Here is a 25,297-nt window from a genome sequence, read left to right on the forward strand (position 1 = left end):
CAGCAGTTGGCACCACAGTGACACAACGAGCTGTTACAAACAGGTTACCTCAAGAGCAGTTCCGATCCAGACGTCCTGTAGCGTACACTCTATAGACCCCAATCTACAGCCATTTGCGTCTTCATTGGTATCCAGCGAGAGCACTTAGGACAAGATGGAAACCTATTGTCTTTTCTGATGAAAGCTGGTTCTGCCGCTGTGCCAGCGAAGGCCGTGTGTTGGTTACAAGGATGCCAATTGAGGGCCTAGAACCAACTTGTCTGTGTGCTAGACAAAGTGGACTTACAGCTGGAGCTATGGTCTCGGATAAGATTTTCTACACTCCTGGAAATTGAAATAAGAACACCGTGAATTCATTGTCCCAGGAAGGGGAAACTTTATTGACACATTCCTGGGGTCAGATACATCACATGATCACACTGACAGAACCACAGGCACATAGACACAGGCAACAGAGCATGCACAATGTCGGCACTAGTACAGTGTATATCCACCTTTCGCAGCAATGCAGGCTGCTATTCTCCCATGGAGACGATCGTAGAGATGCTGGATGTAGTCCTGTGGAACGGCTTGCCATGCCATTTCCACCTGGCGCCTCAGTTGGACCAGCGTTCGTGCTGGACGTGCAGACCGCGTGAGACGACGCTTCATCCAGTCCCAAACATGCTCAATGGGGGACAGATCCGGAGATCTTGCTGGCCAGGGTAGTTGACTTACACCTTCTAGAGCACGTTGGGTGGCACGGGATACATGCGGACGTGCATTGTCCTGTTGGAACAGCAAGTTCCCTTGCCGGTCTAGGAATGGTAGAACGATGGGTTCGATGACGGTTTGGATGTACCGTGCACTATTCAGTGTCCCCTCGACGATCACCAGTGGTGTACGGCCAGTGTAGGAGATCGCTCCCCACACCATGATGCTGGGTGTTGGCCCTGGGTGCCTCGGTCGTATGCAGTCCTGATTGTGGCGCTCACCTGCACGGCACCAAACACGCATACGACCATCATTGGCACCAAGGCAGAAGCGACACTCATCGCTGAAGACGACACGTCTACATTCGTCCCTCCATTCACGCCTGTCGCGACACCACTGGAGGCGGGCTGCACGATGTTGGGGCGTGAGCGGAAGACGGCCTAACGGTGTGCGGGACCGTAGCCCAGCTTCATGGAGACGGTTGCGAATGGTCCTCGCCGATACCCCAGGAGCAACAGTGTCCCTAATTTGCTGGGAAGTGGCGGTGCGGTCCCCTACGGCACTGTGTAGGATCCTACGGTCTTGACGTGCATCCGTGCGTCGCTGCGGTCCGGTCCCAGGTCGACGGGCACGTGCACCTTCCGCCGACCACTGGCGACAACATCGATGTACTGTGGAGACCTCACGCCCCACGTGTTGAGCAATTCGGCGGTACGTCCACCCGGCCTCCCGCGTGCCCATTATACGCCCTCGCTCAAAGTCCGTCAACTGCACATACGGTTCACGTCCACGCTGTCGCGGCATGCTACCAGTGTTAAAGACTGCGATGGAGCTCCGGATGCCACGGCAAACTGGCTGACACTGACGGCGGCGGTGCACAAATGCTGCGCAGCTAGCGCCATTCGACGGCCAACACCGCGGTTCCTGGTGTGTCCGCCGTGCCGTGCGTGTGATCATTGCTTGTACAGCCCTCTCGCAGTGTCCGGAGCAAGTATGGTGGGTCTGACACACCGGTGTCAATGTGTTCTTTTTTCCATTTCCAGGAGTGTATGACAGCCTGAGCACTCTCGTGGATATCCCACGCTCCCTGACTTCAAATTTTTCGTCAATCCGGTGATTTGACGGGTTGTGCTGTCATTCACCAACGGCATTCCAGGGGATGTTTTCCAACAGGGTAACCCTCGCCCGCTGTTGTATCCCAACACGCTCTAGAGAGTGTGCTGCTCACTAGATATGTCTCTAATTGCACATATATGGAACACCATCGGATGACAACTCCAGCGTTATCCACAACCAGTATTACCCGTTCATGCGTTGGCTGACCAATTGCAACAGTTATGAAAGTCCATACCTGTACAACACAATGCATGCACGTTTGCATGCTTGCATTGAACATTCTGACGGTTATACCGGTACCAGCATTTCACATTTTCAATTGGTTATCTTACGCTTACATTAAGCTGTGATCTTGCAATGTTAATCACTTAAATATGTTACCTAGACAAATGTAATCCATAAAATTTATTAGTATACGTTACTTACCTTTTGGTGTCACGATTTTTCCTCTCATTTTAGTTTTGTCGTGAATCTCTGACTAAGTGAGAAACACTGCTTCCCTTTCTCCTATTTCGTATGTAATTCGAAACTCAGAGACACTATGACACATTTATAAGTTAATGGTGAGCAAGAGGCTGGCGGGAAGAGTTCGCGTAGAGCCTGGTAGCGCAGCTGAGTGTAGCGGTGTTCACGCGTGTGCTATAGGTGGCCGAGTGCCAGATAGAGGGGCGCGAGTGCATCATGGTGACCAGCGGCGCCGTCGCGTTCGGCAAGCAGAAGCTGACGCAGGAGCTGCTCATGTCGCTCAGCATGCGGGAGACGCTGTCGCCCAAGGACCACACGCGAGAGGTGAGTACCCGCCGTGCGCGAGCACCAACACTTACATCTTTGCGCAGGGCCGTGATTTCTGCTACTTTATTACAATGCTCAGTGCTCTTTATGTACGTCGGCATCGACAAAAAACACTTTTCAGGACAAATGAAGGATCACTTTTTTAAAACCCCTTAAATGTCTCAAATTTCAGTGCAGACGTTTGAAGTTTGGTTCAAAGGTGCCTACAACCTTCCTCTGGAATACGAAGTTACAGTACCTGTGTTGTGAAGAAATAAGCACAATGTTCCTTCGGGCATACGTGCATCTCCGAAGGAATACTGCATCTTACTTCCTCGAAACACTGTAATTTCGTATTTATCGGTCGACACTGACCCTGCGACTTACAAATAAAATCAAAATAAAACTTCCTGGCAGATTAAAACTGTGTGCCGGACCGAGACTCGAACTCGGGACCTTTGCCTTTCGCGGGCAACTGCTCTGCCAGGAAGTTTCATACCAGCGCACACTCCGATGCAGATTGAAAATCTCATTCTAAAATCAAAATATTTTAACCTGTGGTCATCTGCAGCTGTGGAAAGTCATGGTTTTAAGAAGAAGAAACATCATTCAAATAAAATTTGTGCCATGAACAGGACTAACGTTAATAAGCTGTTCGAATACAGGTGTGACACATGGATGACGAGATATGGAAGTTTGGGTCTGGCCGTGAGTCGTGCTCGGATAGCCGAAGTGGTTAAAGCTACTGCTCGCGTGAAATGTAAAATCTGTGTTCGAGTCCCAGTCATGCAGAAATTTTCACTGCCGTCATTCGATTATACAGCTGAAAATCGTTCATATCCGCAACTACGAATACATTTCACGTCTTCCCCTGTATGGTATGGAGGCTTAGCGCCATGCGAAGTCACACTCGGAGTCGGTGACGCTTCAAACAACAAGGACTCGGCAAATCGAAATGAAGTGCCAGAGCTCAGAAGTTCATGTGAGTTGCAAGGTGAGTTAATGACGTCACATTGGCACAAAAATTCACCAGAATTCTCCCCAACTCCACCGTGCACGTGTCACACGATGCCAAGGTCGTCACGCCCCCTCTCACCCACTCCTTTCTCTTGACGCATCTGCGATTGAGATCAGAACCGCTCAAACGTTTCTTACGGGCGGCCGAAGAAAACATTTGAAACATTCCGCCGCTCAGAATCGACACGAAAATAGCTCAGGATGCGGCATAAAGAGCGTCAATGAAATCACAGCTTCACCAATCTCTACTCGCGGGTGGGGCAGCCAACATGCTCCATGCGGCCGTCTGTCGGCCACTTGCGAAATCAGCTTCCTTCTCGTTACGTCTCCTTCTTAGGACAATGATGAACTGGCTGGTGAAACCGGAAAGATATTAACCTCATTATTCTTCGAGTACAGCTTTCGCCCTGGAATATCGAAAACAGAAAATGTGGCATGATATTAGTAAACTGCAGGATTTTTCATGATAAAGTCTCAGGATAAAAATTGCCTATTAAAAAAATTAATGCACAAATACTATTACGCACGGAAAGATGAGAGATATCAATAGTGAATCGCAGCGAAATTCTAAATACGCATGGAAATATACCGCGTGAACCAAAACTGACGCACTCCTATGTCACAGTGCAACTGACTGCATACTAACGTTGAACGCCAGCGTTGACCTGGCGCACGAACGAGTAAGTGCGGGCAGTGTTTAAGACACTCAGGTCGTACCTAGGAGGAACAGTGTTCATAAATCCGACCAGGTGTCCCGATTTCGGTTCGTGAACTCAGATCAGTGGTGGAACGGTTTCTTGGAAATCCCAGCACTTCAGCGTTCATCTGTACCTTCCTCCCACTTAAGTGAAACCACTGCGAAAATCCAATATCCTCTCTTTAGTGAACCAGCATTTCCCTAAATCATTCCTTCAGTGTTTCCTTCAATTTCGTATGATACTCATCAGAGTTGCGCTGAGAGAACCAGCGTTTTCTCAACACTGTCAATGCTGAATTGTGGCCAATAGCGCGCTTGTTGTGTGCGGCGTAGTGCGCCTCAAGACATTGGCGTCTGTGCTGTGATGGCCATTTCTGTCCTTTGTGTGCTACTGAAAATTACCCACAGAGCGGAGGAGAGCTCTCTTCTGCCATCGACCTCTCCTTCGCCATCGTCATCAGTCTCGCTTCTAAAACACGAGCGCTGGAAACTTGATGATCCAATTTTCGGCCTTGAGTTACTGAAAAGGCAGGATCGACGACAGCCACAGTACCTTCAGTCGAAGACGACGGAAAACTAATTTCAGTCACTAGTCATAAGTTACTTTCCACTTCCACGGTGGGTAATTCGCGCTTCGACACCTGCGAAATGCTTCATAACACGCCGCTACACAGTAATTCCGCCAAAATTACCAAAAGAAACCTATGAAAGCTTATTCTGTCATACCATCAGTTTAGTTACTAGTCTGATTAACAAATTCATAAAGTATTCGTGTATTCATGTTGCTTTAAAACATCGAAACGTACATATCCAATATTCTCACTTTTGACTCTATTGACTCCTTTAGCATATAGAAGAAGTAGTCACAAAGTTCTAATTATCACCTAGAAAAAACAAAGCCCTGGCACACACCGATATCTCCGTATTACAGTGACGCATTATGCCGCTAGAGGGCAACAAATTTACCGCAGCCCATTATTAAAACGGGAGTTTCGTGCAGAAATTCGTTTTTGGTGTAAGTAGGCTATATAGGTTTTTATGTTGGTAACGTCACGTACTGCTCTGTATGAAAATCGATGAATGCGCTGTGGGCAGTCTGTGGCTGGTTGGACTCATTGTTGGAATACTAACTATGCCTATCAGTAGTTAGTGCCTTCAGTAGTTAGAATCTTTTATTTAGCCGGCAGTATTGGCGCTAGTTGTATAGCAGTAGTTCGAGTAACGAAGATTTTTGTGAGGTAAGTGATTCATGAAAGGTATAGGTTATTGCTAGTCAGGGCCATTCTTTTGTGGGGATTATTGCGTTGCGCTAAAAATATTGTGTGTCAGTTTAGTGATGATCAGAATAAGTAAAGAGAGAAATGTCTGAGTACGTTCAGATTTGCTAAGCTGTTTGAAAAACAAATAACGTAAGAGTTTTACAAGCAGAGTAATGCATAATTTTCCAAAGGGGACGTTTCACCGGCAGCTACTTGAATGTTGCAGCGTTGCCAGAAGAATCCAGATGTCTTCTTCAGCTGTCTATAATTGTCTGACATAGCTGAGAGAATTCGGGTGCTGCTGAAAACTAACTACTGCACCAAACTCTACTTTGTCAACGTGATGCACCGTTGAGTTTTTCTTTCGTATAGCGATATGCTATGGTTGCGTGCTACGCGGATTTTGATGTGTGCCAGGACGGCAGGCATGTGTCTGCAAACAAACAATGTAATAATTACGTAACTTTAGTTTTTCGAGGGGACGATTAAAGCGTCATGACTATTTTCCCTCGTTAGCAAAGAGCGCGAATGTTCGCGATAGTTGTATATGTTCCAAACAGTCCCAGGGTTCAGTAATAATATGGATTTCTCATTTTACGTATGTGGGTAAGAGGACGAATACATTTTAACTGATGATCCTGTCAGCGTGAAGTAGCTGTGCTTAGCTGTTTCTTGCTTCAGCAAATCCTCAGTGCTGTTGGAAAAGTGTGAGAGATTGAGGGCGCGACAGCCACTTTCTCGACTGCCCGTTCGGTGCCCCCTTGATTCATTAAGGTTCCACTTGGCCCATTCGTATTCGGATGACGGCTTATGGCCTCCAGTTAGAGCAGAGAGCAGGCGAAGAAGTTTTATGTCGGCCATTGCCCGAGAGCCAAGTTGCCGCCCGACCCCACCTGCGCTACGCGGGAAATCCATTGCGCCGCGGCGACGCGCCCCGGACAGGAGTGCTTTGGCGTGTACGTCGCCGCCGTGTCTGCGCGCTCGCATCACGGCTCCAGAGCCGCCCCCGCGTTTTTCTCTGGCAGCCAGAGAGGGCGGAGCCGGTAACGCTCATCTGTGACGAACGCCGATGCGGTAAGAGAGTCGGGAGAGAGCTTTAGCGGCCCAGCAGGTCTCCAGGCAGTTGATTTCGACTTTCGTCTTGACATAAAACATCTTTTTCTCAACGACTGATCTATGAAATCTGAAAGTTTTCAAATTATTGAAGATTATATTTAACCGTATTCAATAAAGAGTAGAACTAGAAATTATGAATTTATTCATAGAATTGTATTACCAATGTTAAACACAAATCTGATCATTTCATCATCTCCATAAAAAAAAAAAAAAAAAAAAAAAAAAAAAAAAAAAACATGAAGCTTATTTGAATTTGGCTGACTGTCCCGTATAGTAGAACATGCCCTTATGGAATTTTTGTAGGACATCGCAACATTAACCTCCGATCTTAGCTACAGCGAAACGTGAAATGACTGTCGGTGTGACGAGCATTTAGACGAATTATTTTGCTTGGAACACGGTGCACAGCCACCACGAAGTGTTTGACAGATAATACACCACTGTCTACTAACACAGTATCGCAATTATGGATTAAAAATAACTAAATTTCATTTATAGTATAGTAGGAGGAATACGTTACTAAATTTATGATTTGGAGGTTAGCGGGATGTGAAATTTAGTATTGAGAGCTGGCAGCAACCACAAGGTTATCCGGTTGTGTATCGAGCCGAACTGGTAGGTTACCAAACACAACAGAAACATGAGTATCGTCAGAAGCGCCCACATGTGATGTGTGATAGGACCGTTCTTGTCCTCTACGTATACAGGGTGATCAGAAACATTCTGAAAAGCTTACAAGGATGTTGCAGATTGGTCCGTATTGAGAAATAATTATTGAGAAAAAAATTGATACGTTTCGTCGTTTCCGAGTTAACTAACATTGAAGTTAGCCAGTCAGATCGTTCCGAGAACACATTCAAGCGTCCCTCCTGAGACAGTGTGCGTAGACGTGCTCTTCGTTTGGTTTCCTGAAGCCCAACAAGAGAGAGGTACAAAAATTGGACTTAGGATGGTAGTAAGGATGGAACCCGAGCTAAAAGATCAGCAGTCTCCGTGTGCTATCATCTACGCTATGAGAACAACTGACATTAATTCTATCTGTCAAACCACTTTGAGCATGCTAACTTCAGCGCTAATTAACTCCGAAACGATGCATTCTACCGAATTTTGTTTCTTATCAACTATTTCTCAGCAAAACGTGCCGTGCAACACCTTTACAAAGCTTTTCATACTGTTTCTGGCTACCATGTTTAAATGATCTAGCCGGTAGAATGAGCATCAATCTGCGGCCGTTTGCCAATGAGATTGTGGTGTATCGGAAGGTGTCGTCGTTCTGTGGCTGTAGAAGGATACAAGATAACGTAGACAAAGCTTCTGGTTGGTGTGATAAACAACAGCTTACTCCAAATGTAGAAAAATGTAAGTTACTGCAGATGAGCAGCAAAAATAATTGTGTAATGTTGAAATAGCTCATATGTGACATAGATCGCGTATAGAATACTAGCGTGACCCGTTCTTGAGTACTACTCGAGTTTTTGGGATCCCCACCAGGGCGGATCAGAGTCAGACATTGAAGCTATTCAGAGACGTGCTACTAAATTCGTGAACGGTAGGTTCGACCGACACGAAGATATTACAATTCACTATTGACAAAATTTAGAGGACCGGCATTTGCACCTGGAACTATTCTGTTACCATCAACGTACATTTCGTCTAAGGAGCATGCAGAGAAGACAAATTATGGCTCGTATGGAGGCATATAGAACCTGGTTTGTGCCGCGCTGCATTTGCGAGTGGAACAGGAAAGGAAATGACTAGTAGCGGTACAAGACATCCTTCGCCATGCACCATACGGTGGCTTGCAGAGTATATATGTAGACGTAGATGCAGAAATTCCGTGCGGCTGTAACTGTCTGCCAGAGTTCATCAGTGGCGAGTGGCGTCGTGCCATTCTCTCGGGAACCGACGACCACACGTTTTCCGTGGGTGAGAATGTACTCAAGAACGCGCTGACTAGAGCAACATCCAAACACCGTCTATATCGAAGAGGTTCAGGGCAGTACACATAACATCTCGTCTTGGATCACCTGTTCAAAGATAACGTCACGAATATACCGAATATAGAGCACAGCCACTGGCCTTAATACGTCTTAAATGTAACGTCTGCTGTCCAAATTACCAGCTGCGCGAACCAGAAGTTATTGTGTCGTGACCCAGCCTCACTGCACGCCATCACGCCAGGTACTGGGCCCGTTCGGCGATGACGAATGCAATCTGGCAACGCTCGTTCTGCTCGAACTCTCCACACACGGTTGCGTCCATCGTGATTACGTGCACAGAACCGGGACTCGTGTAGATGACGATGAGGTCGGCGCGCCCTTGTGCTGCCGCGTCAGTGGTGCCGCAACACGCCGTAGTCGCAGTCCGTGGTGCTCCAGTTGACGTAGCCCCCACTCACGTGGACATTGCCGTGCAGTAAACCCATTTTCTGAGTCACAATTCGATTTTTAAGGTTGCATTGAAGTGCCAATTATTGATACATAACTGGCGTCCGGGAGGAAAGGACAAATTTGAATTTTGAGCCATTTTATTTAGATTAAAGTTCAGTCTTGATCACGTTATGTCTGTTTTAATGAGTAACCGGTTTCGGTTTTTTCTATAAAACCATCATCAGACCTGTGAATAAATTTTAAGAGATACTAGATACCAATCTTTAAATGAATGAAAAAGTCTAATGATGTCAAAATTTTTAACAAAATAAAATAAAATTAGTTATACCCATTGGCTCCCTTGGGTTCGTAGGTGGAGCTCTCCTTGCTGCTGTGCAGTCAACTGATGGTTATGAGTGCTGAGCACGAGCTTAAATATGCAGAGGCTCCGCCTACTTACTGTCACACCACTTCATAACTGCCAATCAGCGTTCATAATATGACGCCATCGTCAAAGTATAAACGTAGGAAATACACTAATAACATAAAATTGATTCATTTAAATATCTGATTAACAGATAATAGTTGTGTCTACAACTTATTTATATTTTGGATAAAAACAGTGAATTACGATGTGTGATAGCTGTGCCCTCTATGGACAACCTTAATATTATTACAGTGCCAGTTACATCAAAGATGTAAATCGATATATACCACAACGCCAAGGATTTTACATCTTTGATGTAACTGTAATGTAAATCGATATATACCACAACGCCAAGGATTTTACATCTTTGATGTAACTGGCACTGTAATAATATTAAGGTTGTCCATAGAGGGCACAGCTATCACACATCGTAATTCAGTGTTTTTATCCAAAATATAAATAAGTTGTAGACACAACTATTATCTGTTAATCAGATATTTAAATGAATCAATGTTATGTTATTAGTGTATTTCCTACGTTTATACTTTGACGATGGCGTCATATTATGAACGCTGATTGGCAGTTATGAAGTGGTGTGACAGTAAGTAGGCGGAGCCTCAGCACTCATAACCATCAGTTGACTGCACAGCAGCAAGGAGAGCTCCACCTACCAACCCAAGGGAGCCAATGGGTATAACTAATTTTATTTTATTTTGTTAAAAATTTTGACATCATTAGACTTTTTCATTCATTTAAAGATTGGTATCTAGTATTTCTTAAAATTTATTCACAGGTCTGATGATGGTTTTATAGAAAAAACCGAAACCGGTTACTCATTAAAACAGACATAACGTGATCAAGATTGGACTTTAATCTAAATATAACAATTAATTGATCACTGTATTCCAAAAATGTTTACCAAAATTGAGCCATTTTGTCATATGACGGTTGGCAGACGTGTTTTTTTTTTCATGTTTGTGATCTGCGATACCTCTCATTAGTTGTCTGGCAGCTTTTGTGTTCGTGTTTGATGTTTGTCTTCGTCATGGATCCGATGACCAGTAAGCAGCGCATTCAAGTGATAAAAAATTATTACAAAAACAAATAAAGTCCCACGGCAACCGTTCATGAATTGCATTTGACACTCGGACGTAATGTTGCACTAACCGAATCATCAATTCGGAAGTTGATCCGGAAGTTTGAGACCAAGTGTTCTGTTTCAGACGTTAAGATAACATGACGACCACTTCCTCTTCGAACACAATAACACACTGCTGTCGTGCGTGACAACGTGACCGTAAGCCCCAGAAAATCGTTCCCAACGATTTAATTTACCACCAAGTTCACTGCATGAAATCCTTTCAAAATATCTGAAAATGTGTGCGTACAAGATTCAACTCTCACTAGAGGTGAGGCCTGTAGATTATGGAAAAAGACATCGAGTTGCTCAATGTGTCTTGCCTCGATAAGCGGAGAACGAGATCTTCACAAAAAGAATAATTGTCTCAGATGAGGCGCACTTCCGTCTCAGTGAGTACATCAATAAGCAGAGCTGCAGAGTTTGGGGTAACGAAAATCCGCGAGTGACAGTGGAACATGAGGTGCATCCCCAGCGCATGACTATACAAAGCGCCGAAGCGAATAAGCCTCGAGACCACGAGTATCCGACATATCAAAGCTTTAGATTCACCAATATTTTTGTTTCACAACATGCGTCAGATACTTTCCCTTATCCAGCATATACTGACGTAATATACAAGGTGACTCACCTGAAACTTGCACCACAAATATTGAAGAAAAGGGAAATATCATTGATTTGCGGTTTTCATAGAATAGACTTGTAGTCAGTGGCTTGTATTGTTAGCCAATAAACAGATAGTAATAATTCTTACAAAGTGTATTTTTCGTTCAAACATACACTTTTTTTAAATGGAACATCACCTATTGACATTAACAAACTAAAAGTAGGATACGTTAGAATGTCAGTGGTGTTTGTTGCATGATTCTAGCGTGACTCGTTTACGAGATATCGTAATTTGAAAAGTTTCCCCACTGACATTCGTTTGTGCCATTCAACCTGCGCAATTGCTAGGCACGAAGTTGTTTTGTTTGCTTACAGTCTGCTTGTGTACTCCTTGAGTGTACTGCAACTTGATTGTCAGTTGGTGTGTGATAGTTCAAGCAGTAAGTCGTCAGTAAACGATGGGATTTACAAATCACGGCCAGGTAAACTGCCGAGACGTGCACTAGTGTCCTGTTGACAATTCCCTTAGCTTCCTCAGGTGGAACGTCAGCATCGATGGAGTGTAAACGTGTGGTGTGGGATTGTGAACCATCAGCTAGTAGGTCCGTTTTTCATAGACGGAGCACTGAACGCGCACGAGTTCGAATGGTTCAAATGGCTATGAGTACTATGGGACTTAACATCTGCGGTCATCGGTCCCCTAGAACTTAGAACTACTTAAACCTAACTAACCCAAGGACATCACACACATCCATGCCCGAAGCAGGATTCGAACCTGCGACCGTAGCGGTCACGCGGTTCCAGACTGAAGCGCCTAGAAACGCACGGCCACACCGGCCGGCCGCGCAGAAGCATCGCAGGTTGCTAACAGACTATCTTCTACGAATGACAGAAGACGTGCTTCTGCAGGCTAGGGGAAACATGTGGTACCAATGTGATGGCTGCCCAGCCCTTGAAGTACTACACCATGTTTGCACGAATTCTTTCGAAATGGCTGGATTGGGGCAGAGGAATTGTACCTCGGCCGGCCCTTTCACCATATTTATCACCTGTAGAATTTTTTCTGTGGGGAAAGTTGAACGATGCTGTCTACAAGGACATACCAACTACACCCGATGACACCCACAGACGTATTACTGCCGCCTGCTCAGACATTTCTGCTGAAATGCTAGTTCAAAAAATGGTTCAAATGGCTCTCAGCACTATGGGACTCAACTGCTGAGGTCATTAGTCCCCTAGAACTTAGAACTAGTTAAACCTAACTAACCTAAGGACATCACAAACATCCATGCCCGAGGCAGGATTCGAACCTGCGACTGTAGCGGTCTTGCGGTTCCAGACTGCAGCGCCTTTAACCGCACGGCCACTTCGGCCGGCTGCTAGTTTGTGTGGTCATTTTGAACTGGTCAGAATTCACATAACTAGTGTAAGCACTTGTGTTGTTGTTTAGCGAGTGCCACCACAGTTATTGTACAAGTGGCAAAGTGGATACTTTGCAAAATAGGTAACTCATCAATGACTCGCACCACAATCCTGCAACAATTTCCGCTGACGTTCTAATTTTCCCTACTTTTAGTCTGTTAATGTCGATAGGTATTGTACCATTTAAAAAGTGTATGTTTGCTCAAAAATACAATTTATAAGTATTATTACAATCTTTGTATTGGCTAACAACACAAGCCCCTGACTACCAATGCATTCTGCGAAAACTGATCACCAATAGTGCTTCCCATTTCAGCAATGTTTGCCGTGCATGCTTTAGTTAATTCGTCCTCTATATGACCACGTTTCGTTTGAATGTACCATTGGACACTTTAATTCCGATAATTCTCTTTTCTTTTCTTTTTTACACTTAATGTAGATTTCCTTTTTAGAGGATATGTAATCTCGTTCGCTTGTAATAACTTATATATTCTGGCACACTTTGGAAGTAAATGTTACAGACAAAACAATTTTTTGTCTTAATTTTTTCCCTTGTCTTCAGTCCAGATCTGTGTGACAAAAACTAGAAGCTTCCCCAATGTAGGTATTTCATTATATTGTTCATAACATCGCGAGACTTGCGGCGTAATAATAAGCTTCTCTATATGGTCAACGGGCTACTTATTTTGTGTATTTTTCTGCTCCTCCTCTGGAATAGATACTAGTTTTCCAGTGAACACTGTGTCCGTCCTGTGGCAACTTGCACACCCAGATGTTGACATTTTGCTTCCACGTCGGGTCATTTTTCTGTCTGCGCTGTCACTTCCTTTTGCTTCATATTGACTTTAGCAGCAAACTGCAGTGGCTGAACGCAAAGGCACTTTCTGCTTTCACTTTCCTTACTTGGCCTTAGAGTTAATAAAACAGCTCTAATTTGAGCTGTGGACTTTTTCACTTGACCGTGTAATTTCTCGCCATGGCCGCTTTGTCGAGCAATAAGTAAGTTAGGTCACAAGGAAGAAAGACCTAAAGGAAAACCAAATATCGTAAGTTCAGCAGTTACAGAAGAGCAAGAAGAATCAGTGACGGTCCACAACTGGAGAACTAGATATACCATCAGATGAACACAAATATCTGTGACTGCATGAAACGTGGATTTAGAAGAGGATAAGTGTATTGTTTTTAATTTGTTTAGCAGGAAATTTATGAAATACATGACGAAGAGGAAGACTTTTGAATTGTTGAAAACTCCACTTACTCCGCTTGGTGAAAGACTGTCTTCCCCCCAAGGCAATGCACTAACCTCATAGGTATGCTGACAGTGGCCACATACAGTGGTGATAAGGGGTGTAGGACGTCAAACGGGCCGACTTCCAGAAGGAGAGGCACCACAGGACATTTTAATTTCCACTGTCTATACTTTTACAAATAAATTCATAAAACTTTGTCAGCATGGCCAGGAAGGATTCAGGATTCACACCCACAGCAGTGGAAGTCCAGAAACATGAAAAAATAATATTTTTTAAAAGTGAAATTTCATGATTTTTTTCACTTACTGTCGGCTGCATTTGTTGCTATAAGCACACTTTTCTTCATAAGTAAGAGAGATTCCTCGATGAATTTTGCACAGCTTACAAACCATACTTACAGGTGTGTGAAACTCTATAATTTATTTAATCTATGAAAAAATGAATGGGCTGTTACATTTTAAACTTAATGTTTAGAGAAAACTCGAATTTTTTAGTTAATTATCTAAATTTTTAGCACAGTTTCTAACAGATTTGGGAAATTCTAGAGTTTCATACACCTGTAAGTATGGTTTGTATGCTGTGCAAATTTCATCGAAGAATCTCCCTTACTTATGAAGAAAAGTGTACCTACAGCAAAAAATGCAGCCAATACTAAGTGAAAAAAATGATGAAATTTCACATGTAAAAAAATTTGTTTTGTTATGTTTTTTGAACTTCCACTGCTATGAGTGTGAATCCTGAATCCTTCCTGGTCATGCTGACAAAGTTTTATGAATTTATTTGTAAAAGTATAGACAGTGCAAATTAAAGTGTCCTGTGGTGCCTCTCCTGCTCCAAGGCCGCCCGTTTCATGTCCTACCCCCCTTAATACTAACAACTGCTATCTCGTGGCCTCATCCCCATCAGCTGATTCTTCCGATATGGCGCCTTGCCACCATTTTCACTTCAAGGTGATGAAACCTGAACTGTTGTTGGGTACAATGTTATTTTGTACAGATAACTCTTTTTTTAAGTAAAGGAGTTAGTGTGCTGATTGAAAGGACTAGTGGACTGTAACTACGTAATTTGAGAGATCAGGGGATCACGATAGCGGCGGCCATGTTGCAGGACGCGGGGAAGCTGCTGGAACCGCGCGCCGCCGCCGCCGTGGGCCAGTCTGGCCTCATGTCGCTGTACGACGCCATGTTCGCGCAGTACGGCGTCAAGCTGGCGCAGGTGAGTACCGGCATGTCACGGCACCTCGCTTACTCTGGGCTCGCAGCCAAGCCTCGTTACCCCTTTCCTTTATCCTCCCCAAAAACCACACGTGCCTGTAGGAGTCAGAAATAGATGTGTTACCACTAGAGCCCAGTTTTGTATGTAATACTAGGGCTATTCGGAAAGTAAGCTCCGATCCATCGCGAAATGGAAACTACTTCGAAAATCAGAAATATTTTATCTGCAACAGTTAGCTACAGCTTCCAGCCACTGCTCTACATAGTCACCACTCAGACATTTGTCGTAGCGTTGTACCAACTTTCCAATACCCTCGTCACTGAAGGCAGCCGTTTGTGCTTCCCGACAATTCTCTACGCTCATCTATACTCTGTGCGAAAATATTGTCTTCGTAGCTAGTAGTTAATGTGAGTAGAGATGAAACACGCAGGGAGCCAATTACGGGATTAGTGCGGGTGATCAAACACTTCCCGTCGAAAACGCTGCAGGAGCATTTTCATTGCCCTGTAGTTTGCGACCGAGAATTATCACAAAGTAGCCACAGTATGATAGTTCTGTAATGATGGCTGCATAACATCATGCTAAATCTCTCAACAGGACATCATACTTTGCGGGAGACACTATTTTCTACGCATCTTTATGTGTTCACCATGCGCTAAGAACTGAAAAGAGCGAAGTGATATAACCGACAGGCATACTAGAGACACTGTCGAAAATATATGTCCAAAGCTTTATTAGATTTTCACAGTGCTTTCCATTTCTTGACCGATCGGAACTTACTTTCCGGATATCCATCGTATCAAAAAGCAAAATACGTAGGCATTTATGTAATGAAAACAATTACACTATGTATATAAACATAAAATCTTACGAAAATATGTTATGAAATGTTTAACATAGAATAATAATTTCTCCTGAAATCAATTTCTGAATTACACCATATTATCTTAATATGCACTTAACGTACCAGAAAAAGTATACTTATTGGCTGGTTGGTTGATTTGGGAACAAACAGCGAGGTCATCGGTCCCGTCGGATTAGGGAAAGATGGGGAAGGAAGATGGTCGTGCCCTTTCAAAGGAACCGTCCCAGCATTTGCCTGAAGCGATTTAGAGAAATCATAGTAAACCTAAATCATCGTGCCCGGACGTGTCTTTGAACCGTCGTCCTGCAGAATGCGAGTCTAGTGTGCTACCCACTGCACCACCTCGCTCGATAATATATTTGTAGGGTACATTTTATAGTAATAATTTTTAATTTGAAAATAATGAATGAAAATTATTTTCGATCACGCCTGTTTATTAAAATGCCTATTAACGTTAAATAAGAAGTAAGGTGTTTTTGCTCTACTGACTCCTGTTTATTTCTAAAGAGTTTTCTGGTTATCGGTCCATCTTCAGGGAACAACCGACTAGTGTCTGCAAGGGACACTAGTTCTTGTAACCAAACATTATAAGCAAAGATACAGTCTACTTGCACAGAATGATGTGCACCAAATTTCTTTTTTAAAGTCGTAACTTAGCGTTTACGCAGTAGACAATATTAAACACAACAAAACAATTAAAAGGTACAACATTATGTAATTGTGTACTGAGTAATTAAAGTATACAGTACTGTGTATTTTAATTATTTATTCTGTTTAATATTGTCTGTTCCGTAAAGTATAATTTACAACGTTTAAAAACATCTTTTGTGCACAACATAAATGAAGAGTGCTTAGTGTGATAGCTTCTCAACCAATGTCATGGCCTAACTAACTTTACCATTAGAACTATGTAACACATAAGACTGTAGTATTATGTAGTTTAATTATTTACTGAGTTTAATCTTGTCCATTGAGTAAAACGCAATTTTCAACGTAAAAAAGAAGTCTGGTGTACAATATTCTGTGCAAGTGCTAGTCAGTTGTTTCCTCAAGATGACCCAATAAACCGAAAACTAGTTAGAAATAAGCAAAAATAAGAAGATCAAATACAATTTATTCGTTGTTCAACCGTATTATATAGAATTGTTCTACCAAGAAATCACGGAAGAATCCATTAATAAAATTTCTGTATTCACCTAAATTACTGAGATACAATACCTCACCTTTCATTTCGAACCACAATGAAACTCCAGGTGCTCCAAATTCTCTATAGTCGTAAAATGTTTGCGATCAGAAAAGACGTTTTTTGTAGCAATAAAATGATTTTCCGTATCAAAGGACGCTGGTGGTACACATTTCATAAGATGATATATTTGTGGAGAGATGTACACTGGAGGGTCCTTCCCCACTGAGGATATTGCAGATAGCAACAAAAGTGGAGTAGCCATCATTTCTCCTCAAAACTGAATTCAAAAATAGTCACTTCCCTCTGCCCTATATCGCCCCTAGTGCCAGTCACCCTGCAGTTGTCATTCTCAACAATTTGTAACTACAGTGCCTGACAAAAGAACTGTAGCACACAGAAAACACTGTCAGATCCCACTGCTGCTTCATACACGTACACAGCAGCGACGTTGGGTAAATGATTATAGTATAACGGCCGCCAGAATGCATTAATACTCATCATGTTTAGTGTTGTTACCAGGCCTGGTAGGGCAAATAAGGGACTTGAATAGCGTAACACATTGAGCGATCACTGCGAACAACATGGAGATTCCGCGTACCCGTGTGAGCCAACGCTATCAGCCGAAAGGGTTCTCACTGTGATTCTTCATTTGGCCGGCTAGTTAAATCGTTCAGTGTCCATTTTTGTGGGACTTTCCGGTTTGGCTACGCTTTAAGGTCCCAATCGACCACGTCTGACCACCACAATGAAGGATCGCTGTGCTGCGCACCAACCACTTCGTAAACCATCCACTCCTGCGCCTACCATCCAAGAATAAGTAGTGGGTTCCCTGCAACATTCTCTGTCATCCCGAACCATCCACGGGAGACTAGTAACGCGTAGGCTGCAGTTAACACCTCAACACAAACGGCTGCTTTTGGCGTGTTGGCGTCACCAGTAAGCATGGATTGCTTACGAATGGTGTCGCGCTTTGGTCAGTGTGAATCGGTTCTGTACCTTCCCAGATGATCATCGTCGGCAAAGTATGACGGTGATCTGTGGAGAGGACCTATTCTTCCAATGCTTTGGGGAGTCAGGACTGTGTTAGTCGTTCTGTCATGGTATGCGTTGGCTACATCAAGTCATGGCTAACAGTGACTGAGGGACTCTAGCAGCACAGTGATACGACACGGACATCCTGCGGCCTCATGTGTTACCTCTCATGAGATAGTTTCTGGTGCCATTTTTCCGTAGGACAATTACAGCTGTATGAAAGTATAAAAGTGACTGGGGGAGGGGAGGGAGAGAGAAAATGCTGTGGATGTAAATGAGGGATTGTATCGAGTTCTCATGCTCTCAAATGCTATTCAGTCCCCACATTAATTCTTCTTTCGCTTACCCACCTCCGTGTCACCACGAACGACATGTAACTTTTTCATATTTTAGTGGAAATGCAGGACATGTGAGAAGCCTAGTCGTGTTCTGTCACTTCAAGATAGGACACAGAAATTCCGTTACAGTTCATGACTCTGACACCTGTATATATGACGTTGTCCCACCGCAGTTGTAGTGCTAAGGTCGCGAGTTCGCTGTTCTTGAAGTGACGCTGTAACATAATTAATAATGTGGCTATGGCTCTCGATTCTACTACAAGATTTGATGCGTTCCAAATCAGGGATACTAATAGCTTTCCTGTTTTATTTACAACTGAGGAAGTAGGTAAAGCTATAAACTGCTCAAGTTCGATTACGAAGTCACTAGTTTCACAGTTCATATTAGAAATGATCACAATCAAATTACATTATTCTGGTAGGAAACATGTTCACCAAAACTATTCATTGTTACTTTATTCTTCTCTGCTTTGTGCTCAGAGTCGAATTATTTGAACACAACATAAATGGGCGCGCATCCGAGATTCTAGTCTAGCGGTTCTAGGCGCGCAGTCCGGAACCGCGCGGCTGCTACGGTCGCAGGTTCGAATCCTGCCTCGGGCATGGATGTGTGTGATGTCCTTAGGTTAGTTACGTTTAAGTAGTTCTAAGTTCTAGGGGACTGATGACCACAGATGTTAAGTCCCATAGTGCTCAGAGCCATTTGAACCGAGATTCTAATTGTGCGGCCAGTAACGCAAACCATACCTTTCAACCTCTCAACTTCTCTTCGGAGCACATTGTTGAGCACATTGGGTTCCAACAACGGTATGTGGACGAATGTTATCCTACTGGAAAACACTCCCTGGAATGCTGTTCGTGAATGGCAGTACAACAGGTTGAATCACAAGAACGACCCACAAATTTACATTCAGGTTGCGTAGAATGACCATGGGAGTGCTACTGCTGTCATATGAAATCGCACCCCAGACCATAACTCCAGGTGTAGGTCCAATGTGTCTAGCACGCTGGCAGGTTGATTGCAGGTTCTCTAGTGGTCACCTTATAACCAACACACGGCGATCACTGGCGCATAGGCAGAAAAAGATTTCATCAAAAAACACAACAGACCTACCCCCTGACTTTCAATGAGCTTTCGCCTGACACCACTGAAGTCGTAAATGGTGGCGGTTTGGGATCAATGGAATGCACGCTACAGGGCTTCTTGATCGGAGGTGTCCCTGAAGCAATCGATTTATAACAGTTCGTTGTGTCACTGTGATGCCAACTGCTGCTCAGGTTGCTGCTCCACATGCAGCACGATGCACCATAGACATACGCCGAACACGATGGTCTTCGCTCTTGGTAGTGCCACGTGGCCCTCCAGAACCCGGTCTTCTTGCGACCGTACATTCTCGGGAACACCGCTACCAGTCACCACGTACAGCGGCTACATTCCTGCCAAATCTTTTTGCAGCATCGCAGACGAAACATCCAGCTTCTCATAGCCCTATTACATGACCTCGTTCAAAACAATGAGGTGCTGATAATGGTGTCTTTGTCGCACTGAAAGCATTTTTGACTAACGTCAACTCACCACATCCACTTTCAAAGGTAACTGACGCCTATGACAGTTACAGCGTGTATTAAAACCAAACCTGATCTTCATCCTCGTAATGGTGCTACTAGCGCCACTTCTAGGCGACTGGTTCAAACTTTTAGTAGACATCCTTCAGATGTAGAAACACGCCTATCTACTTTCGTTTATATCGCACAGCTCCTTCTTGGTGCTGCGTGTGTTTTCCATCAGTGTACTTAGCGCTAGTAGCACAAATAAATTTAACGAAATGTAATAGACAAAATACGTTGTGATGTTTTGAATGCAGAAATATTATATATTACTTCAAATTTGCTGTTTATTTAAATGTAATGTATTTGAGGTCGTTCTTCATTTATCCTGTCAGATTTTCAGGGTGGTGCAAGCAAAAACGGCCCAATGAACAGAGTTCCAGGGTACAACGAAACATAGTAGAGGAAAGGAAATACAGCAATATCGTAACTATAGCAGATGTTGAAAGTGACCAACATTCATCTCTTGGCACTTTTGTGCCCTGATCAGCAAGCTGCTGAATGCAGATCGAATGTGGACTGTTGGAATTGCTGCAGACTCATCCGAAATTTTTTGCTGCAGTTCTTGAAGACTACGAGGGTTGTTGCTATATTCCGAAGACTTGAGAGCTCCTCACACAAAGTAAACGCACATCGACAGATCAAGTGACCTGAGTGGACAGCTAGGGCCGCGACAAGACTGACCTCTTCTAAAACTCTGCCAGGCGCGAAGACTGTGTAAATGTGCTCCAAGGTTCGACTGGCTGTAATGGCAGTTGCTTCATCCTGTTGGAAGTAACTGTAGTTTTTTTCCTCCGCCAGTTATAACGACTCGTCCGTGCCAATTTCATTTGCTCCAGTCCGTATAAAGCTTCTATTGTGTAAGATGTCCAGAGTGAATCCTAACTTTACCGAGGAGTTTTTATAGGTTGATCGGAGTTACTGCAGCGTTTTGGAATACAAAACACTTCATCTCCATTGAATGGTTGCAGAATCATTACTTCGGTTTATTAGCCTGTTTACTTTTGTGAATTTATTCATATGAGGATATCTGGACAAAAAAGTAAATATGAATAGAATAGTAGCATGTGTGGCAAGTTTTCGATACAGACATAAATGCAGTTAAAATAACACGGTGAACGTGTTATTTTGTGACAAGCTGCTGGGGAACACAAGTTCTTGTTTAAACTACACTCCTGGAAATTGAAATAAGAACACCGTGAATTCATTGTCCCAGGAAGGGGAAACTTTATTGACACATTCCTGGGGTCAGATACATCACATGATCACACTGACAGAACCACAGGCACATAGACACAGGCAACAGAGCATGCACAATGTCGGCACTAGTACAGTGTATATCCACCTTTCGCAGCAATGCAGGCTGCTATTCTCCCATGGAGACGATCGTAGAGATGCTGGATGTAGTCCTGTGGAACGGCTTGCCATGCCATTTCCACCTGGCGCCTCAGTTGGACCAGCGTTCGTGCTGGACGTGCAGACCGCGTGAGACGACGCTTCATCCAGTCCCAAACATGCTCAATGGGGGACAGATCCGGAGATCTTGCTGGCCAGGGTAGTTGACTAACACCTTCTAGAGCACGTTGGGTGGCACGGGATACATGCGGACGTGCATTGTCCTGTTGGAACAGCAAGTTCCCTTGCCGGTCTAGGAATGGTAGAACGATGGGTTCGATGACGGTTTGGATGTACCGTGCACTATTCAGTGTCCCCTCGACGATCACCAGTGGTGTACGGCCAGTGTAGGAGATCGCTCCCCACACCATGATGCCGGGTGTTGGCCCTGTGTGCCTCGGTCGTATGCAGTCCTGATTGTGGCGCTCACCTGCACGGCGCCAAACACGCATACGACCATCATTGGCACCAAGGCAGAAGCGACTCTCATCGCTGAAGACGACACGTCTCCATTCGTCCCTCCATTCACACCTGTCGCGACACCACTGGAGGCGGGCTGCACGATGTTGGGGCGTGAGCGGAAGACGGCCTAACGGTGTGCGGGACCGTAGCCCAGCTTCATGGAGACGGTTGCGAATGGTCCTCGCCGATACCCCAGGAGCAACAGTGTCCCTAATTTGCTGGGAAGTGGCGGTGCGGTCCCCTAAGGCACTGCGTAGGATCCTACGGTCTTGGCGTGCATCTGTGCGTCGCTGCGGCCCGGTCCCAGGTCGACGGGCACGTGCACCTTCCGCCGACCACTGGCGACAACATCGATGTACTGTGGAGACCTCACGCCCCACGTGTTGAGCAATTCCGCGGTACGTCCACCCGGCCTCCCGCATGCCCACTATACGCCCTCGCTCAAAGTCCGTCAACTGCACATACGGTTCACGTCCACGCTGTCGCGGCATGCTACCAGTGTTAAAGACTGCAATGGAGCTCCGTATGCCACGGCAAACTGGCTGACACTGACGGCGGCGGTGCACAAATGCTGCGCAGCTAGCGCCATTCGACGGCCAACACCGCGGTTCCTGGTGTGTCCGCTGTGCCGTGCGTGTGATCATTGCTTGTACAGCCCTCTCGCAGTGTCCGGAGCAAGTATGGTGGGTCTGACACACCGGTGTCAATGTGTTCTTTTTTCCATTTCCAGGAGTGTATGATCAGCCTCTCAAACTCTGTCGGTGGATTTCGCACTCAGCCTGCACTATAAAAGCCAATACTTTTCTAAAACAAAGTTCAGTAACACGTACAAATTTAAATGTAAAGAAGAACTCATACTGATTTAAATGTCTACTAAGAAAGCATTCATGTCTCACTAGAAAAAGCAACTTACTGAAGGAACCGAGGCAGCTGCATTGGGATCCACGTTTGTACGGAATCTCGAAATATTCTTCATAAGTTCATGGATTTTGTGCTGGATCTTCATCTGCTCTTTCACTGCAGTACCTACTTATCTGTCGTATTCTCTAAGAGGACATTATGCTACGAGACGTGGCAGAAAAATGTAATTTTCCTCTTTCCGTCGTCCGTAGAAGTAAAGGTTAAAATGACTCCTTCCAGCGCCATCCTGTTACGTGTCTTACACAACTGCGGTGAATTTCTGCCATGGCATCATTTTCATTGACTTCCTGTTAAATAGCACATATCGGTATGGAATTATTTGTTCTATTTTCATATTGTGGTTTCTATATAGTTGTATTTCCTTCCATAGGCTTTATTTTACTTACTGAATCGCTGAATTGGCTTCTTCAGTGTCTTAGCCTCATTCTTATTCTATGCAAGTATCTTATGGGTATTCATTTTTAATTATGATTTTCGCTGATGCGTCGTGCCTTGTGTGCAGGTGCTCGTAACAAAGCCCGACTTCTACAACGAGGAGACTCGGCGCAACCTGTTCAGCACGTTGTCGGAGCTGATCTCTCTGAACATCGTGCCCATCATCAACACCAACGACGCAGTCTCGCCGCCCATGTTCACCACCAACGAGGACTTGGCTGGCGACGGCCGCAAGGTACGGTACAGGTCAACACGTTTTTAAAAATGCTTAGTTCACTGACACACAAGTATCGCACAGCCCTACAAGCGACAGTAATTGCGTTAATAAACGTATATCATCATTAAATGTAAGCTTCAATGATACAACTAAGTAGGGCAAAAAGAAGATCTAAAATATGTTATTTTCTTACGTGAGATAAACAAAACTGTTTATCTGATAATAGCCGGAGATTTAAATACAAGGGTGGACCCCCTTGGCAAATGTTATAGATTCTGAATGGGAAAATGTAATAAATAATAGTGAATATAAACTGTAGACATTGTCATTAAATAACGAGGTAAGGATAACGATCACTTATTCTTGCGTAAACAGGTCCACAAATATAACCACTTAGTTAAAGGCTCTACCATAGTTACAGGCTGTGTGATAACAAATAAGAAGACACAACAAATAAGAAGAGACAACACACAACAGTATACATTTGTCTTTTCAGACTATTTTCTGTAACTCACGAAATAAAACTAATTCAAAGATAGAAGGTAATTTCTAAACAGAAACAAAATAATCCTGATACAACATTTAAAGTACATTTACTTTAAGAAGAGAACATATAGTTACTATAATAGAAAAGGCTTCGATAGTATGTAAGTTTAAACTTAACAATGGATAACTAGGAATGGAATAACATGAAGGAAGAAATAATTAAAGCAGCAGCAGAAGCACTTGGCACAAGAAAAAAAAGTCTTTTCAAAATGGACCTGTCATACTGGATAGATAAAGTACATAGTCTAATTGAAGATAAGAAACATACCTACTTAACAATGTTAAATCCCCTAGATGATCAAGATCTGAGTCTAGATTGTAAAAGAAAAATACTGATATACTGAAAAGAGACGTCAGGAAATTTAAAAATCATAGTTGGGAATATTTATCACAAACATTGAACAGGATTTATGAGGGAGACCAGACAAATCATACGAAATAATGAAACATTTGAACAAAGAAGATAAAGACAGTCTGTAACTAAGCACAATAGCAGAAGTTAATTGATGGCAATACCTTAAAACACTCTGGACAGATGTGCAAGACGCTCAGATGTTTCTGGCTTAAGTAGATAGCAATGTAGACTTAATAACGCTGGAGGAACTACAGGACACAACTTCTAGCAAGAACAGGAAGACTCCAGGATGTGGTAAAATCAATATAGAACTGTTAAAAATGCACCAAATACTGAATAAGTTAGACTACTCGATTTTGTGAAATTATGTTTATATACTAAATGAACTGAGCGTGGTACAGATACAACCTGTTTATAAGAAATTAAATAGATATGGAAGTGGGAACTACAAAGGTATTAGCCTTCTAAATGCACATCATAAATTGTATGCTACAATTAAAAAAATAAAAAATAAACGACTATCGCCAGTCACGAAACTATGTTATCAGATGCTCAACATGGTTTTCACAAAAGAAGAACGTACCCGGACTGTAATTTCGCTATGATACAACTGATAGAAAAACACCATGAATTCAATTTACCAACTTTTTTTTACCTTCACTCACTTCCAAAGAGGCGTTTGATAAAGTAAATCGAAACAAACTGTGGAAATTTTCAAGAAACATAGGAATGCCATCTCATTTTGTAAGAACTATACAAGACATGTAAATGAATAACAAAATACAAATAAAAGTAGCTGGTGGTAGACATAATTCGACTGAAATAAAGTAAGGAGTTAGAC

At 43.6% G+C, this 25,297-nt stretch overlaps 1 protein-coding gene across 1 annotated transcript in view; it reads left to right on the top strand.

The window, feature by feature from the left end:
* The window catches only part of LOC126413343 (delta-1-pyrroline-5-carboxylate synthase), a 204,982-nt gene that overhangs the window by 40,972 nt on the left and 138,713 nt on the right, over positions 1–25,297 (top strand). Inside the window, exons 3-5 of the mRNA XM_050083259.1 lie at positions 2,455–2,598; positions 14,989–15,096; positions 23,406–23,573. Of these exons, the coding sequence (XP_049939216.1) occupies positions 2,455–2,598; positions 14,989–15,096; positions 23,406–23,573 (420 nt within the window). The remainder of the gene's footprint in view (positions 1–2,454; positions 2,599–14,988; positions 15,097–23,405; positions 23,574–25,297) is intronic.

This window comes from Schistocerca serialis, chromosome 1, assembly GCF_023864345.2.
Source record: "Schistocerca serialis cubense isolate TAMUIC-IGC-003099 chromosome 1, iqSchSeri2.2, whole genome shotgun sequence".
Taxonomy (NCBI): Eukaryota; Metazoa; Arthropoda; class Insecta; order Orthoptera; family Acrididae; genus Schistocerca; species Schistocerca serialis.